Source organism: Condylura cristata, unplaced genomic scaffold (assembly GCF_000260355.1).
Source record: "Condylura cristata isolate star-nosed mole 26May11 unplaced genomic scaffold, ConCri1.0 scaffold00031, whole genome shotgun sequence".
NCBI classification, from domain to species: domain Eukaryota; kingdom Metazoa; phylum Chordata; class Mammalia; order Eulipotyphla; family Talpidae; genus Condylura; species Condylura cristata.
The window spans coordinates 13,745,333-13,761,706 of record NW_004567132.1 but is presented as its reverse complement, the minus strand read 5'-3'; the positions used below and the strand labels follow the sequence as shown (position 1 = coordinate 13,761,706).

General features: G+C 38.3%; 1 protein-coding gene across 1 annotated transcript in view; it reads right to left on the bottom strand.

Annotated features, from left to right (window-relative positions):
• Positions 1-16,374, bottom strand: part of ANXA4 (annexin A4) — a 51,009-nt gene that overhangs the window by 4,000 nt on the left and 30,635 nt on the right. Inside the window, exons 5-12 of the mRNA XM_004691481.2 lie at positions 15,996-16,109; positions 15,054-15,144; positions 13,755-13,834; positions 11,959-12,015; positions 5,654-5,747; positions 2,923-3,018; positions 2,357-2,415; positions 1,082-1,204 (exon numbers count right to left, since the gene is read on the bottom strand). Coding sequence (XP_004691538.2) covers positions 1,082-1,204; positions 2,357-2,415; positions 2,923-3,018; positions 5,654-5,747; positions 11,959-12,015; positions 13,755-13,834; positions 15,054-15,144; positions 15,996-16,109 — 714 coding nt within the window. The remainder of the gene's footprint in view (positions 1-1,081; positions 1,205-2,356; positions 2,416-2,922; positions 3,019-5,653; positions 5,748-11,958; positions 12,016-13,754; positions 13,835-15,053; positions 15,145-15,995; positions 16,110-16,374) is intronic.

Genomic DNA, 16,374 nt, shown 5'->3' with positions numbered 1-16,374 from the left:
CAAGTATAAATAATGTAAAATATAAGAAATAGAAATAATGCTATAAATTAAAAGATAATATTTAATATACTTTTCCACATTTTTTTATGAAATGATTTTATTCAAATTCTTTCACATATTTTAATTTTGGCAACATAAACATATAGTAATTTGCCATTTTAATCATTTTTGAGTGTATAAGTCATGGCATTAATTATATTCACAATGTTGTGTAACCATCATTGCTTTTTCCAGAACACTTTAATCACCCTAAAAGACACTCAGTAGCTACTAAGTAATAACTCCCTATTCTCCCCTCCCCTGGACCTTTCTATCATCTTTCTGTCTCTGTGAACTGAACTCTTCTACATAGTTCACATAAGTGGAATCCCATAGTATCTATTTTTTTGGTGTTGATTTATTTTACTCAACATGTCTCCAGGTTTCATCCATGCATCATAAACTTCCTTCCTTTTAATGTATGTATAGACCACACTTTGTTCATTGACTCATCTGTTGATGGATTCTTAGGTTGTTTCTTTAGCTATTATGAGTTGTGACTAATGTTTATATTGCTATATGAGTATGAGTTTGAATTCCTGCTTTCATTTCTTTTGAGTATATAGAAATGGCATTTCTGGAGCATAATGGTAACTCTACGTTTAATTTTTAGAGGAAGTTCCAAACTGTTTTCCATTCTGGTTACACCATTTTACATTTGCCAGTCATGCATGCAGTTCCAATTTCTTCACATCCTCACCAATGTTTGCTATTTTTTTGTTGTTATTTGCCTTTTAATTATAACATTCATATTAGATATAAAATGATATTCCATTATACTTCTGATTTGCATCCTCCTAATGATTAATGATGCTAAGCATCTTTTAATGTGATTGTTTGGCCATTCATATACACTGAGTGATGTCTATTTAAATTCTTTGTCATTTGTGTGAACAAAGACTGGAAATATTGAATGAGAGAACCATCTTCAAATAATTTTGTCTGTCAACAAGGAGAGGACAAGAAATTTTTAAATACATAGTGGGAACCCCATCCCTCATCAGATCTTTCCCCTGGCCAAAACAAGGCTCCACTGACCCACCTTGATGAAAGAGTGCAGAGATTTCCCATACATCTTCTTGAAGTTAGCCCGGATGTCCAACATATCAATCTCTGCTCGAGAAACCATCACTCTGATGAGGGTGTCGTCATCAGTACCCAAGCCCTAAGGAAGAAAACAAGGTCCTCACATTTCAAAGCCTAGCCATTTTTGATTGTGTTCATCAAAAACAATTGTGTTTGGTTTTCTAGCAAACCAAAATAATGTATAATTCCTCTGATGGTTCTTCTGTACTACGAGCTTAGAAGCCCGTGGACTAGCCTCATTTTTCACTATGGAATTCTAGGGTCTCCGCAACTTACATCTCGAACAGTGTGTCTTGAGGAAGACCATGCTCCGTCATTCTAGAGACATCCCTTAGGTTCTCTAGCCTGCCTGCCTTACCTGCAGTGATTCTGTCCCCAGTGCCTTTCAATTTTTCATTCCTTGTAAAATCCTCACATGGAAGACTTCCTGTAAGGTCCTGCTCAAATGTACCAACTTCTTTTATTTTTACCTCATTGCCAAGGATTAAATTTTTTTATTAAAATAACAACTCATTTTATTATTATATAAATTGATGGTGCACATCATTATAAATCAACAGCTGTAATTATTGCATTAAGTTCACCACTGAAAGTCCAATTCTATCTTTCACCATGAAATTTCTTTAAATATTTTTTCTGCCCTTTCCTTTCTCCCCAAATGGAAAAGAATACCCTTTCTTTTGTGTTCCTATAATATTTGGATCCCCAGTTGTCCTTTATGTTTTGTTTTTATTGATATCTGTCACATACCTGCCTTCTTCTCAAGCCTTGCAGTTCTTTGCAAACAGGAACAACATTTTGGTCTTTCCAGCACCCTTCACCTCTTCCTAGTTCCCAGCAAGGACGCTTATATCGGAAGCATGGACTCTGAAGCTGGACTACCCAGGTATATTAATTCCTCATCTAGGACCCTGGGTAAATTGTATATTCTCACTCTACCTTAGTTTTTTCATCTATAAAACAGAGGCTGAAAACAATATCACCCCTTTGGAGTAAAATTAATCTATATCTATATATATTTATATAGAAGCCATAGGAGTAGTGATCACAATCATAAGCACTTAATAAATATTACCTTGGCTTACTATTAGTGGGCACCTAGTAAATGAAGTATTTAATGAAAAGAATTGACCATTTCAGGTTGAAATTTGGGTGGGGTATGTAAGTAAACATATAAATGTGGATATGGACATGCCCAAGTCATTCAGATGTTAGAAATAAAGTCATTTACCTTCATAGATTTATAGAGTCTTTCAGCAAAATATGCAGGCTTGTTTCTCATGCACTTTACTGTTAAAAGAAATAAAGAAAATCTATGAGAAAAATAGGGGAGTTATCCCTCTGTATCCACAAAGCATGAAGAAGAAGTATTGATTGTTTTGTCAAAAAAAATTTAGCCAAACAAATCAAAGTCGTGAATCAGGCTGTCAAAACAAAAGGAAACTTCAAAATGAGTGATTGCTATAACATAATTTCAAAATGAGTGATTGCTATAACATGAAAGTTTTAGTTCTATACATTCATGGATTTGCAGAATGCAGATAGTATAGAATTTTCTTTCCCAGAGACTGAGAAATAGAGGTGCAGAGAATTTAAAATATTTAAAGCCATGTGGTAAAATAACAATTAGGGACTACACAATGTTTCTAGTTTTGAATTCCAGAACACAATGTGTAATTTAAATAATATTTTTAACCCTGAAAAAACATTCTCTACATTCTTATGAGGACAAACTGATAGCCAGAAGGAAAGTCTATAGTCCTCTGTTTCTCCATTCACCAGCTCCTACTAGCTTACCTATAGCCAGAAGAGCATCTTCGAAGCTACCAGATGTTTCTGATTTAATACTCTGTTCGATGTCCTTCTTTGAAATCCTCTTGTATTCATCAAACACTACAAACAATTACAAAATGGAATTATAAATAACAAAAGCAGAATAGAGGAAATGAAAATTAATGGAAAGAATGAGCATCTTTTAACTAGATTACACTATTTATTCTTTGACATATTTCAAGAGGAAATTGGCAAACAATGTGCATGAGAACCTAGGAGGCCTACCACCAGTGAAATGTGCCCAAGGAGAGGAGGAAGGAACACTGAATTTTGGGAAGTCAAGCACGTCTCTTCCCTTAACTGGGGCACTGTTTTTGCACACATAAAATGGAGATCACCACTGGAGAGATTTGCTTTCTTTTCTTATTGTTTCCTTAGAAGGCAAGGAGTGTCTTTTTGTAACATGAACATAGACAGTCACCTGTATATTCACCTTCCTTTTGGCTCATCGAAAGTAGGACAATTCACCTCTTCAAAACTGAGTCATGTTTGGAAACAGTTGGCTGCATCTTTTAATAGATTAATGCACTTAAATTTTTTGTCAGGTGTTTTTGAATGTGATGAAATGTTTTCCCCTCTTACTGCTGCCTATTGGATACTTCTCGTTTTTGTCTATCTTCCTTACATCACCTTCTTTGGGGTGCTGCCTCACTCCCATGACTGTGATTCTCACTGGGGTGTCAATCCAGAGACACCTACCTCATCCCAACATGTATCATAAACCCCACTAAATGAATGAGCAGCTCACCCAAACATTTTTATCCTCTGGGAATTTTTTTTAACTGAGCAGATCATTACAAAAACACTGAGTCATCTTTACCATCTGAAAACAGAAAAGTCACCTGGGAAACCTGCTGTACTTCCTAGGTATCACTCTCAGAGACTGTTAAGTCAGTCAGACTAAAGCAGGGGAGCAGGAATGAACACTTTTACTGGAGACTGCCTTGGAAATAAAATCCATGATTCCCTTCCACTGAAATTCCCAGAACTGCCTTCACTTCTGTTCTTCCTGGACTTGTTTAGCATTCTCTTCAGTCCTGTAAGTCACCACCATTTTCTAATTCCTTCTTTCCCATTTCATAGTATTTCTTCTTTGCTTAAGTTGGAGCCAGCATCTCTTGATTAGAATAAAAAATTCTAAGTGACACATTTTCTACACATCAGTTTTCTACACTGAAAAACGGAGACAACAATGACTGTTCCATGGGTGGGTATTTCAACAATGCTTATAATATGTCTGGCATTGCATTTGCAAGTTAGATAATAATAATTCTCTAATTAATTAAATACTATCTCAGTTATTGTGAATCCTTATTATTATTGTTAGTAAAAAAACTATCATGTTCTCTTAATCAAAACAGTACTTAAACTAAATTCTGCTAGTGGTTAACAGTTATTTTTATAATTGCCCAATTTTTAACTTGTACCAGGAAGTATTTGTTGTACATCTTTTTGCACTAAATCAGCTTCTGCAGACATGCAGTTCTTAAAAAGTACCACCAGGGGGAGATTTGTGTTATTAGTATTGTAATCCAGCAAAGAAAGTCAAAGTTGAGTATTGAGTGCGAAGTTCTTGCATCTGATGGTAGCCCATGAACTTTTCTAACAGGAGTAATTTCTTGTCACAGTGGAATATATGGGGTAACTGCAAATTTCCAAATGTATTGTAATTTTCTATTTATGTTTTCAATTTAGCAAACTCATTCTTCTCAGGGTTCCCACAGCTTTGTATAAAGGCTTAGTGGGCTTATGAAACTCAGGCTATTGGCTATATATAAAAAGAGCTTATATAAAAGATAAAATATCTGGGGCCCTCCCTGGTGGCTCAGCGGGTTAAAGCACAGCACTAAGAATCTAAAGCCGCTTCTGCATGAGTTCAATTCCCGCCAGCCCCGGAGGTGACCACATGGTGTGGCAGACCTCTCCTGACCCGCCCATTGCTCCCTTCAGCAGTGTACTTTGACCATCTGCCTGTTCTGTTGCCCACTCTGTCTCTGGTGAAGCCTCTCACCGCCCCTGAGCCTCTGGCCTGTACCCCAGTTCTGTATGCACAAATAAATAAAATCTTTAAAAAAAAAAAAGATAAAATATCTTATTAGTCCCTTACCCTTACTTCTGTTTACAAGAAGAAAATAAACCTGACAGCAAAAGCTCCACAATTGAATCTTTCCTCCAAAAAAGTTAAAAATTACAAAGGTAAATACTATCAGAGGCATATTGGAAGCATTACACATAGGAAATAAAATTTGTAATTATCTGCTATTCACTTCTGTTAGTTTAACAATGTGGGCATTAAATAGGAATAAATGTCAACTAATATTGTGTTTTCTTGCTTGTTGATTTTTTTCTTATGTAACTAAATTTTAATAGTGCTTTTCTATAAAAAGGATTATGAAGGTTGATTTCCTATACATAGGAATACTAAATTATGAGTACATTGTATATCTGCTAATTACTCATAATTAATTTTTCAAAAATTGAAACTCACACACATTATTCATAATTAATTTTTCAAAAATTGAAACTCACACATCACTGCGTTCACACATTTCCAAGGTAAGATATCTGAGACAGTTCAGTAAATTCAGTTCTTTGTACAAAGTAAAGGGAAAGTAGTTATCAATAATTATCAATTAATTCTGGGCAATACACTTTTAACTATCTTTGTCTTTGGAAAATAAGGCAGGTGCCGTACCATGCAACAAATGATTTCGATTCCGGGTACACAGAATAGTTAGAAATTTCACCTCATCTGTCCCCCATTTTTTTTCTCCAGCCTCATACAGATCCTGAAACCAAACAAAGCACAAGTTTAAAACATCACAGAGAAGGTACCAGGAAATACAAATATTTCCAAAATTTCAAAGAGCTAAGCTGGCTTTGTTTTATTTTGTTGGTGGAGGAGGGTAGAAGTAGTATTGGCAGCGATTGGAAATCACTCAGGATTTTTCTTAGTCATTAACTAGTGGGATCCCACAATATCTCCTTGAGAGACAGGGCAAACAGCAGTTCCTTAGGGCTGATTACATGGCTCCAACTTAGGAGCTAAAAGGAATGCCAGACAGTTGGACTGTCCCATACAGTAGCCATTAGCCCCATATATAATCAGTTCTTTGTACCAAGTAGAGGCAAAATGATTATCAGTTAATTCTGGGCAGTATACTTTTTTGCTATCTTTCCAACACTTTCTTTGGAACAGAAATAAGGCATGTGCCTTAGTTACTTCTTATAAATAAATAATATCTATTCATATCTTTATATATGCTACTATATTTACAGACAACATATAACATTATTACATAATAATTAATACTTAACAAATAATACATACAGTAGTTATTTACTTAAATAAAATTGAACCCAATACAGACAACACATAACATTATTACATAATAATTAATACTTAACAAATAATACATACAGTAATTATTTACTTAAATAAAATTGAACCCAATACAGACAACACATAACATTATTACATAATAATTAATACTTAACAGATAATACATACAGTAGTTATTTATTTACTTAAATTAAATAAAATTGAACCCAATCATACTAGCCACATTTCAATGTTCAGTGGCCATTAGTTATCCAAATTCCCTTAGACAACACTTCTCTAGAATGATCTGTGATTTGTTAAAGGCTGCAGAAGGTCCACAATAGAAATAGGACCCAATTAGTTACTGCTTATATTTCAACCAGGTAGAAATAACAAGAAATAGATTCTGGGTCACTTTAACTATAATATTGATATATCAAAACCACTGTTCATATTACCTCACACACATTAGGGTGCCCTCTATTAAAAAAAATAGAAAATAACAAGAGCTGGAGTAGATATGGAGAAACTGGAACCCATGTGCACTGTGCAATGTAAAATGATGCAGCCAATAAGGAAAACGGTGTGGCTCTTCCTTAAACAAAAACAAAACACCCAAAAGAAATTATCATATGATCCATGAACACTACTTTAGGGGATATATGATATATGCAAAAGAACTGAAAGCAGGATCTTAAAGAGATATTTACATACCCATATTTATAGCAGCAATATTCACAAGCATCAAGAGGTGGAAGCAGTCCAAATGTTCACTCATACATGAATGTGATGTATAAAATAATGGAGTACTGTACATACTTATAAAGGAAGGAAATTTGGCATGTGCTACAACATGGGTGAGGACTTAATGTTAAGTGACATGAACCAATCACAAAAAGAATCCAGTATGATTTCATTTACATGAAGTATCTAGTACAGTTAAATTCACTGAAACAGAAAGTAGAATAGTGGTTGCCAGTGGCCTGGGATGGATGGTGGGAAATGCATTGTTTAATGGGTACATTGTTTTTAAGATGTAAAAGCTCTGTTGCACAATAATGAGAATATATTTAAAGTACTGAATTATATGATGATAATATTTTTGATATGTGGGTTTTATTTTTTAAAGTTTTAACCCTATTGTTCATTTATAATAAGCTTGCTAAGTTTCTCAAAATACCCTTAAATGACATATTTTGTCACCTATTGGGCTTACTTTCCTCTACCCAACTGTTTTCTCACTTCTTTCTATAATTCCCTTACTTCTTTAGAGTCATGGAATTTTTAAAGCTGTTAAGGGCATGAAAGTTCTTTTAATTCAATATTTCTCAAATTTGAATCTTGGCAGGCTTGTGACTGCTTCGATCAATAAAGTATGATGGATGTGCACTGGTTTCTGAGGCTAGGTCATGAAGGGCCAGCAGCTTGGCTCTCTTGGAAGGCAGGCTTCCATGTGCTGGGTCCTGAAACCCAGCCACTATGTTCTGGGAAAGGAAAGCTACCTGAAAAGGCCACAGGAGCTCCTTTGGAAAGTTCCAGATGAGTCTCTGAATCATCTCAGCCCAGATGCCAGATCATGAGAGATGGACCCTCCAACCTCCACTCACTTGAGTGCCCTCCAGCTGTTCAAGTCTGCTCCCCTAAGACCTCAGGTGTTACAGAATGGAGACAATTTAGTTGTGTCTTATCTTGTCTGAATTTGTGACCCACCGAATGGATGGGATTAATAAAACAGTGGTTGTTTTGTCACTAAGTTTGAGGTGTAACTAGAACAGGTGGGTAAAAAAAACAACAATCTGTCATGGAATGATACTTTTGTAAAGTACCATAACAATGACCTTGACAAGAATAACCTTTTTAATAGTGGGTGTAGGGGAGTATCTTTTTGTATTTATTTGTGGCTTTAGAAAAATAATTTTGAGGGACTTTTTATGTATTTGACATTTCTCGTTTTCCTTTTATTAAGTTGCCTTAATAACTTAATAAAAGGCAGGCATGAGAGGATTCACCAGAGACAGAGTGGGAGCAGAACAGGCAAATTTACTGAAATACACTGCTGAGGGGAGCCGTGGGAGAGACTGGTGAGGTCTGTTGTATCATGTGGGTTAGCTCCCTGGTTGGGGGTTGAACTCATACCTTAGTAGTGATAGTACTGAGATTTAATCCTGATGTTACCAGGGAGGTCCTAACCATATTTTATTTTATTTTTTTCTAATAAAATTTCTTTCTATATTAAACTTATTATACATGAGGTGAAATTTTTCCTATTTTATCACTTCACCTTTAGTTTTGTTTGTGATAATGTCTGCTGAAACTATTTACATGTTTATTTTAATGTAGCCAAACTACCAATAAATTACCCCAATGGATTCTGCAGTTTGTGTCAAGCATACAAAATTCTTACCCATTCCAGACTTAAAAATATTTATTCTATCTGAAAGTGCCTTTTTGGCTGCATTGGTTTACACCAAAATTTTCAGTCTATTTGGAATTCATTCATGATGGGAAATGCAAGTAAGAATCTAATTTTATTTTGTCCAACTCCACTCTATAAACTGTGTTTTCTTCATTGACTTGAGAAGCTATCTGTATGTTCACATATAGGCTTGGTTTTCCCCTCAGATTTTCTAACCATTCCACTGATTTCTTGCTATCTCACACCAGGACCATACACTTTACATTTGCCTCTTTTATACATTTAAATACACACCCTTCTTGTCACATTCTACCCTCCACTGTCTATCCTCTCTGTTGCTCCTCTTCCTGGTCTCTTTGTCCTTTTCTGCTGGACTCTGCAGATTTCTTCAGCATTATTTTCTACAACAATGATTCTGTTTTCTGCAGGGTCATTTCAGCTACTACTTTAAATAAACATTAAAATCCCAGTTTTCCTTGTTTCTTCTAAGGACATTTCTGTCCAACTCATCTAGCTTTTTTTTTTCTTTTTCTTTTTACATTTCTGCTTGCCTTTTCACTAGCTCCATGTTCATCTCTGCTATGCTACTTTCTCATTATATTTTTAAAGCTCTATTTAAATAAAATCTGTTTTCCTCTCATTTATTTTAAAATCCAAAGCTATTTGAAATGTCTCTTTCTTACTGTTTGCCCCTCTCTGGGTCTCAGTTTATTCACAGGTTACCTGGCTTGAGCTAAGCTATAGCTTTTCATTGCCCTTTCATCTTTAAATGATGACAGTCTACCCTCACCTGGCTTTTTCCTCCCAGAACAAGGTACATGGGTTCTTCTCTGACTCCTCACTTTTCACTAAGATAAAGTTCAGGAAAGCAAACTTGTGCTAGTTCAGTGAGGGGGCTAAGACACAAGTTTTTAAGTAGCTTCTTCCTGTTTGCTTGCAGCCACTGTGGCTCTTTCCACTTGGGTGAGGCTGGGGAGTCAGCCTCTCTTCTCGGGAGTGTCTTTCCTTTGTTCTTGACCAGGTTTGCTGCCTATCTGGCATTTTATTTTATTTACTTTTAAGATTTATTTTATTTATCCATCAAAGAACTGGGATGTATAGGCCAAGTGTGTGTTGGGGTGGTGGTGGTGGTGGCAAGGAATTGGGGTGAGAGGATTCACCAGAGACAGTGGAGAGCAGTAGAGACAGATCTACTAAAATACACTGCTGAGGGGAGCAGTGGGTGAAACAGAAGAGGTCTGCTGCGCTCTATGTGGGTTAGCTCCCTGGCCAGGGATCCAATTCAGCCCTTAGCAGTGATAGCGCTGAGACAGCCCCTAGCGCCACCAGGGAGACCTCTATCTGGCCTTTTGATAGTCCTTCTCCATAATTTTGAGAGTTGATGCAGGTGCTTCAGATATGTCCCTTTTATGTATTTCCTGGCTGCTTTGAAAACCATTTTTAATGTAGTTTTAGTATATCATAAATTTATTTTTAAAGTAGGAATTCTGAATACTACCTATTATTTCCTTTTGTGTAATTTTTATACCATAACTAAATAAATGGAACTTGTTAGGTAATGCTCTCTATAATTTAAAATCTCTACTGCATTATGTAAAATTACTACTTTATTCCACTACCCTTGCGAGTCTTCTCATACCAAATTCATTCACTTTCCTATGTTAATAGACTACCTAAAGTCTGCAAATACTGCCCTTGCTGCTGATGTGAGCTAAAAAGCAGTGGGTTGGAGTGCTGGGTTGGTGCCCTGCACTGTGAAGCTAAGGCAAGCCGTGGCTGCTTCAGTGAGAGTTCGATTCCCACATGGTACAGGAGACCTCTCTTGTTTCGCCTGCTGCTCCCCTCAGCAGTGTACTTTGTCGATTTGCCTGTTCTGCTCCCTACTCAGTTTCTGGTGAATCCTCTCGCTAGCCCCTGCATCTCTGGCCTATATCCCAGTTCTATATGCATGAATAAATAAAATCTTAAAAAAAAAAAAGCAAAGGTTGACAAGGTTTTTCTACTGTCTTATTCTGAAAGAGTTGAAACCATGTTGGAAATTGTCCTTAAATTCCATACCTTTGATAAAACTTGGGCGTATCCAAAAAAATTCTACCTCCTATGTGATCTTGCATAACTATTTAAATGCATACATCAGTTTCCTCATGGGTCAGACAGAAGTAATAAGATCTACTTCACAGATTTATTATAAGTAAAATAGTTTACACAATGCCTGGCACCTAGTAAACCCACAAGAAATTGATACTGGATATGTTGTTTCTGGAGTAAATTGCTCATTAATTTTTCATCTAATTTTGGATTTAGCCAGGCTATAGAGGTTCCTTCCAGCATGCCCCAAATGCTCTCTGTGAGGGAACTGAAATTCACATAAACATCTTAGAATTCCTGTGTGTTCAACACCTTCTCCATCCTCAGAGCTTCTGGATTTAAGGCAATCCAGAACATCCTGGAGGAGAAGGCCCTCCTTGAGTCCTCAGAACTTAGGGCATATATATCCCTCCCCCTTTTTAAAATATCATTTTTTCCTCCCTACAGAATCCATAGGGGTTGATACCTCACATACCTGAATGGAACCAACCCCACTGGCTGTATATCAATAAAGAATTATAGGGCCCAGATTTAGAGGCCTAGGTTCACATCCCAGTTTTGTAATCTATTATCTGTGTGAACTTGAGCCAAGTACAGGGCTTCTCAATTTCCTTATAATGAGGAAAGCAATACTTAGACAACTTCATAGGATTGTTGCAATGACATAACTCATAAAGAGTTTACAATAGTGTTTGGAACCTGGAAAATAGTTACTTTTTATTATTCATCATTACTAGTGTTACCTGGATACTGTCTGTCTAGCTCAGGAATTAGTACCCAAGCAACCATCATTGGACTGATATTAATTTTACTCAACAGGGTGCGCACACTATGCCAAGCTGTTTTGCATAGGTTCTCTCTGAGGAAATAAAAAAATGATACAGATCCCTTCATATCTGAGTGATTCAGAAAGTACTCCATGGTTCTCTAGGATGGCTACACCACTGTCCTAAAATCAAGAAATCTGGAACTCAAGGGTGCTTATATAATGATGCCCAGGCGACCCCAAGCCCCAGGTGTCTCTGTAAGAAAACTCTGCAATTATAGGTCTGTTATGAGAAACTTATATTTTTCATAAAATACCCCAGTCTAGTCAATACACATGGAAATATGAGGGTATCCAACAACTGAGGCCTGTCTTAAAGGAGAAGAAAGAAGCCACAGTTCTACTCACCTGGGCATCCTTTTGCACGAGAGCATCATCCAGAGCATTTCCTGTATCTCTGCCACCCTGAGGATGAGAATGGGAAGATGGGGAGTGGGTAGAGGGCACTGTTAAAACTAGAGGGCCTGGGTATTATGACGCAGTAATTAGACCGCCACAAGGGGTCGTGCGTCCAGCCGACGAAGCTAATATAGAGCCTTTGACTGTCTTGATTATTCACAAGGTGCTGATCTGTGCTAACAGACATTTCCAGTCAAAGGGCACATGCCAGGTGGCTCCCAATGTGGTATGGGAGTTTCTGCCAGTAGAAGGGGAAGGAGAATGAATGCCTCCTATTAACTGTTTTTGCCACTACTATCTACTCACTTCTCTTTCTCTTTCCCTCCTTGTGACCCAGGCCTTCCTAACTGGCAGAGTAACATTGATCAATTGCCAGATTGGGGTTGAGAACAGAGTAGAATGTGGGAATGTGGGATTTGAGGAGACTGAGAAACTACCCCCTACCCCCCTCCCTCCCTACCCCGGGGCCCTCAGCAACATGACCTAGCAGAATGTACAGGGTTGAAGCCTTGCAGGAATGCGAATGAGTGGCAAAACAGGCTATTTTCCCCTATTTTGTTAGACAACTTTTACTGCTATACTGTCTCAATGGTCTTTGGTATAGGTATGGCTCAGCAGAGCAGCAAATCTGGGAGGAAATAAAATGATGATAAGGAATAAGGAAAGCAGATAGGCATCATTAAGTAAATGTCAGAAACAGTGAGGTAGGAGTTGAAGATGATTTTTGGAGGTTCTGCTTTGCTGGAAGAACAGAAACAGGGGAGTCAGGATGAAGAGCTGGGTTGGCTGGAAAATAAGTTTAGGTTTAGTTTTAGGAGGACTGATTTGAGGTATAATAAAGTAAACATAAAGGAACATCTAAAGAGCGGTGAGAAATGATCTCACTCTCAGGAAGGAGGTCAGAAATAAAGCTAAAATGGGAAAGTCATGTGAAATATCTCAAGCACCCATCTCCTCCTTTTTGGTACCCTGTTCCCACATTAGCCTGGTCTTGCTCTATTTTTCACTGGACTATTGAGCAAACTTCCTATCTGGATTCCCAGCTTCCAGTTCAATTTATCTTAGACACACTATTACATCACTCTCCTGAAAATCAATTCCAGCCACTTCTCTCTACATCTCCAAAACCTTTAGTAGCTCCCTACTGTTCTCCAAAAAAATGTAAACTCTCAACACAGAATTCCGGTTCACCCTTCCACCTTGCTCCTAGAATCACCAGCCTGACTGCTCAGCCAATTGTTTCTTATGAACACACCCTGTTTCCTGCTTTCTTGTCTTTCCTCCCTGGAATGCATCTACCCACACTTCTGCTTCTTGAAAGCATAGCAATCCTGTAAGTCCTCTCTAAACCAGCACCTCTGCCAGAAAGCCTTTGCTAAGTTTTGGCAATCAAGGTCTCTCCTTGAACCTACCTTCTACTGGGCCTCTCTGTTGACATTGTTCTTTTCATGCCTTTATTAGTGCAACCTGTGTGTCTGATATATTTCCTTACGACAATATAAACCCTCAAAGCCAGGAAACTGCCTCTTGGTCATCTCTACAACTCTCCAATAATACGAACCAAGTAAAATGGGTACCTGGCATGTATTCAGTACTTAAAGTAGAATGAATGCACATGTATGACTAGCTGAGTCTCTAAAGAGCAACTATAACAACAAGACAGGACAAGGGCTACACTCATCTTTGGAAGGCTACCCCCCACCCCCAGCCTCCATCAGAAGCAATTAACCAAAGGGATCACTCACAGTGCTCAGAGACACCAGCACTCGCTGGAACATGAACGATGTGTCGGACCGAATGTCGTCTTCAAGGCTATTTCCATATTCTAGCAAGAGAGTAAAATTTGCCAAATCAGAACAAAGTCCTGCCCAATATTGTATCATACTCCAGGGCCTTCTGTCCTCTCCACAACCAGTCTACTCACTAAAGCATAAGGTTTTTCACCCCACATAGTTTTTCCAAAACTAAAGTGGAAAATGGTCAAGATGAGCTGAGCTTGTTGGAGCAGAAACGAGGTTCCATACACAGGAGGCTGAGAAGGTGGGGCTGGCCTCCTCACTCTATGGCCCTACTGTGTGGGTATCTGTCCTGAAGGTGGTTTCCAGGGGAGCACATGGAAAGGCAAACAGCCCCTGAACCCAAGTTTGGGATAAGCAGGAGGCTGTGAAATCCAAATTCGAATGTGTGCCTTCTCTTGCCCAGGATCTCCCGACACCATTCACGGCCCTCAGAGTAAGAACTGTTTTTGGCAAAAGGTGGGAGTGAGTCTATGTTCCAGGTGCTAGAACAAAACTCCCAAGTTTTAGAATATCCTGCTCTGAACACTCACTGAAAAACTCTGTTTTTCGCTGTCTACCACGGTTGTATATGTTTATTACAGAAAAATTAAGAAAAGACAAATAAAAGGGGTGAAGGATGTCACTGTGATCTAATCACCCAGAAATAATAATTTTGTTTAGCCAGTCTGCTACTGTTGAACATTTTTAGTTAATATAAACAATACCAAGTGAACACCATGGGAACTAAACCTTTGTACATTTCTAAATATATTTTTAGGGTAAAAATGCATCTTTTAAAGGCTTTTCTGAAGTATCAGTTTCTGGGGTTTTAAAGAGGAGAGTAAATGGCTATTTTTTTTTTTAAGTAGCTGGAGGACATAAGAGTCCAGTTTGGACATAAGAGATGGGGTCAGAAGTCCTCTGCTGACCGTCCCCTGGAATTCTAAGACTTACTGGTGCTGCCCTTTTGAGCAAGCACCTTTGATTCTCTGCTTGATAAAAAGGAATATCTTTTCAGATTTCAGAGTAATGAAACACTGCCCTGGGCAGACGAAGGAGAATGGGTCTTCATCTGAGAAACTTGAGAAGCTAACAGATAGTCATTTGCCTACACTGGGATCTGCCTCACAGCAGAGTTTAAAACTGATCCTCTGTCATGGTCAGCGCTTCTGGGAAGAGAGTCTAATCAGTGAGTAACCAACCACTGCCCATCTACTTCTCAGATCACTGTGAAACATGAACCAGGGCCCCTGAGATGCTACATACGCAGCTGGTAGTTCTCCTTTATGAGGCTGAGCTCTTCAGGTGACCGGGAGGCCAGGATCTCAATCAGACAGCCCTCATCGGTGCCAGCTCCCTAAAGACAAAACCCAAAGGGGAGGGGGATTGAGTCCCAGATGTTGAAGGAATACAGCTAGGAATCTTTAGACAAAGCACCATAAGATTTGCTCATCTTAACGAGCAAATTCCATTGTGTTTACCAACCATTATTAGTAATAACAGGCACTTCTGGACTGTTTCTCTGTGTTAATTGTAGTCAGGTTACAGTCTGTTCCCTAGGGAGTTAGTATTTTCTTGGCCTCCCTTGTCTTCCTTTAAAGGGTAGCACCTCTGGCAAAGACTGTTTCTTCTTTGCTTTCCCAGAGCCTAACCCAGGACCTTGCACAGGACTAAGTATTTGCTGACATGACTGAAGAGAGATGTTGTATTTGAATTTCATCCTTGGCCATTAAAAAACAGCAGACCATAAGCGGGTCAGACATCAAAGGAGCCGACAGCCCTTTTTCGCCAGTTCTGAGTCTGTAGGGGACCCAGAGCCCCATGGTGTCAGTTATAAAGTTTAATATCTCAAAAAGTAGCTGACACAACAAGAGAGTTTCTGCAATGTTTATACAAAAAACACAATTACACTCACTCCCTATGGAGTCATAGAAAAGAGCAAATGATTTTAAGTTTTTGGAGAACAACTTTTCAGCTACAATTTTAATAATGTAATGTCATTTCAAGTTGTCATAAATGACAACTATGTACCATCCTTCTCATTCTCAGAAGGCCTTCGTCAAGGTTTCTTGACAAAGCTCATCAGCGTTTGTTCTGAGAGGATTGAGAACATGTTATTTCTTTGCTTTCCCAGAGCACAACATCAGCAGGGCAGAGGATTTGTGGACATGACTGAGGAGGGCGATTATGAAAAGGAGGAGCAAAAACCTTCATAGCCTTTCGCAGCTCCTGCACGTCGTACAGCACAGTGGATGTCATCATTCCCAAGATCACCTTCTCGAAGTTGCCAGTCAGTTCTGACTTCAGGTCATCCAACAGATCCTGCAATGCAAGAAGGTGGCTTTCCTAACTGCTGCAGTAACTTAAACAGAAGTTCTGTGCAAGGGGCTTCTGGGTACCTTTCGGGAGTACTTAGGTCAAAACTGTTCTCCTACTAACACTTAGACTTTGCATTTCCACTTCCATTCTCCCACAATTGTACAATGGAATTTTCCAAAGGCTACTCTTCATAGGCACAATTATGTCAAAAGGCTACTAACATGCTCCTCCCTCTTCCAAATATTTATCTGCACAGACCAGATTTTCT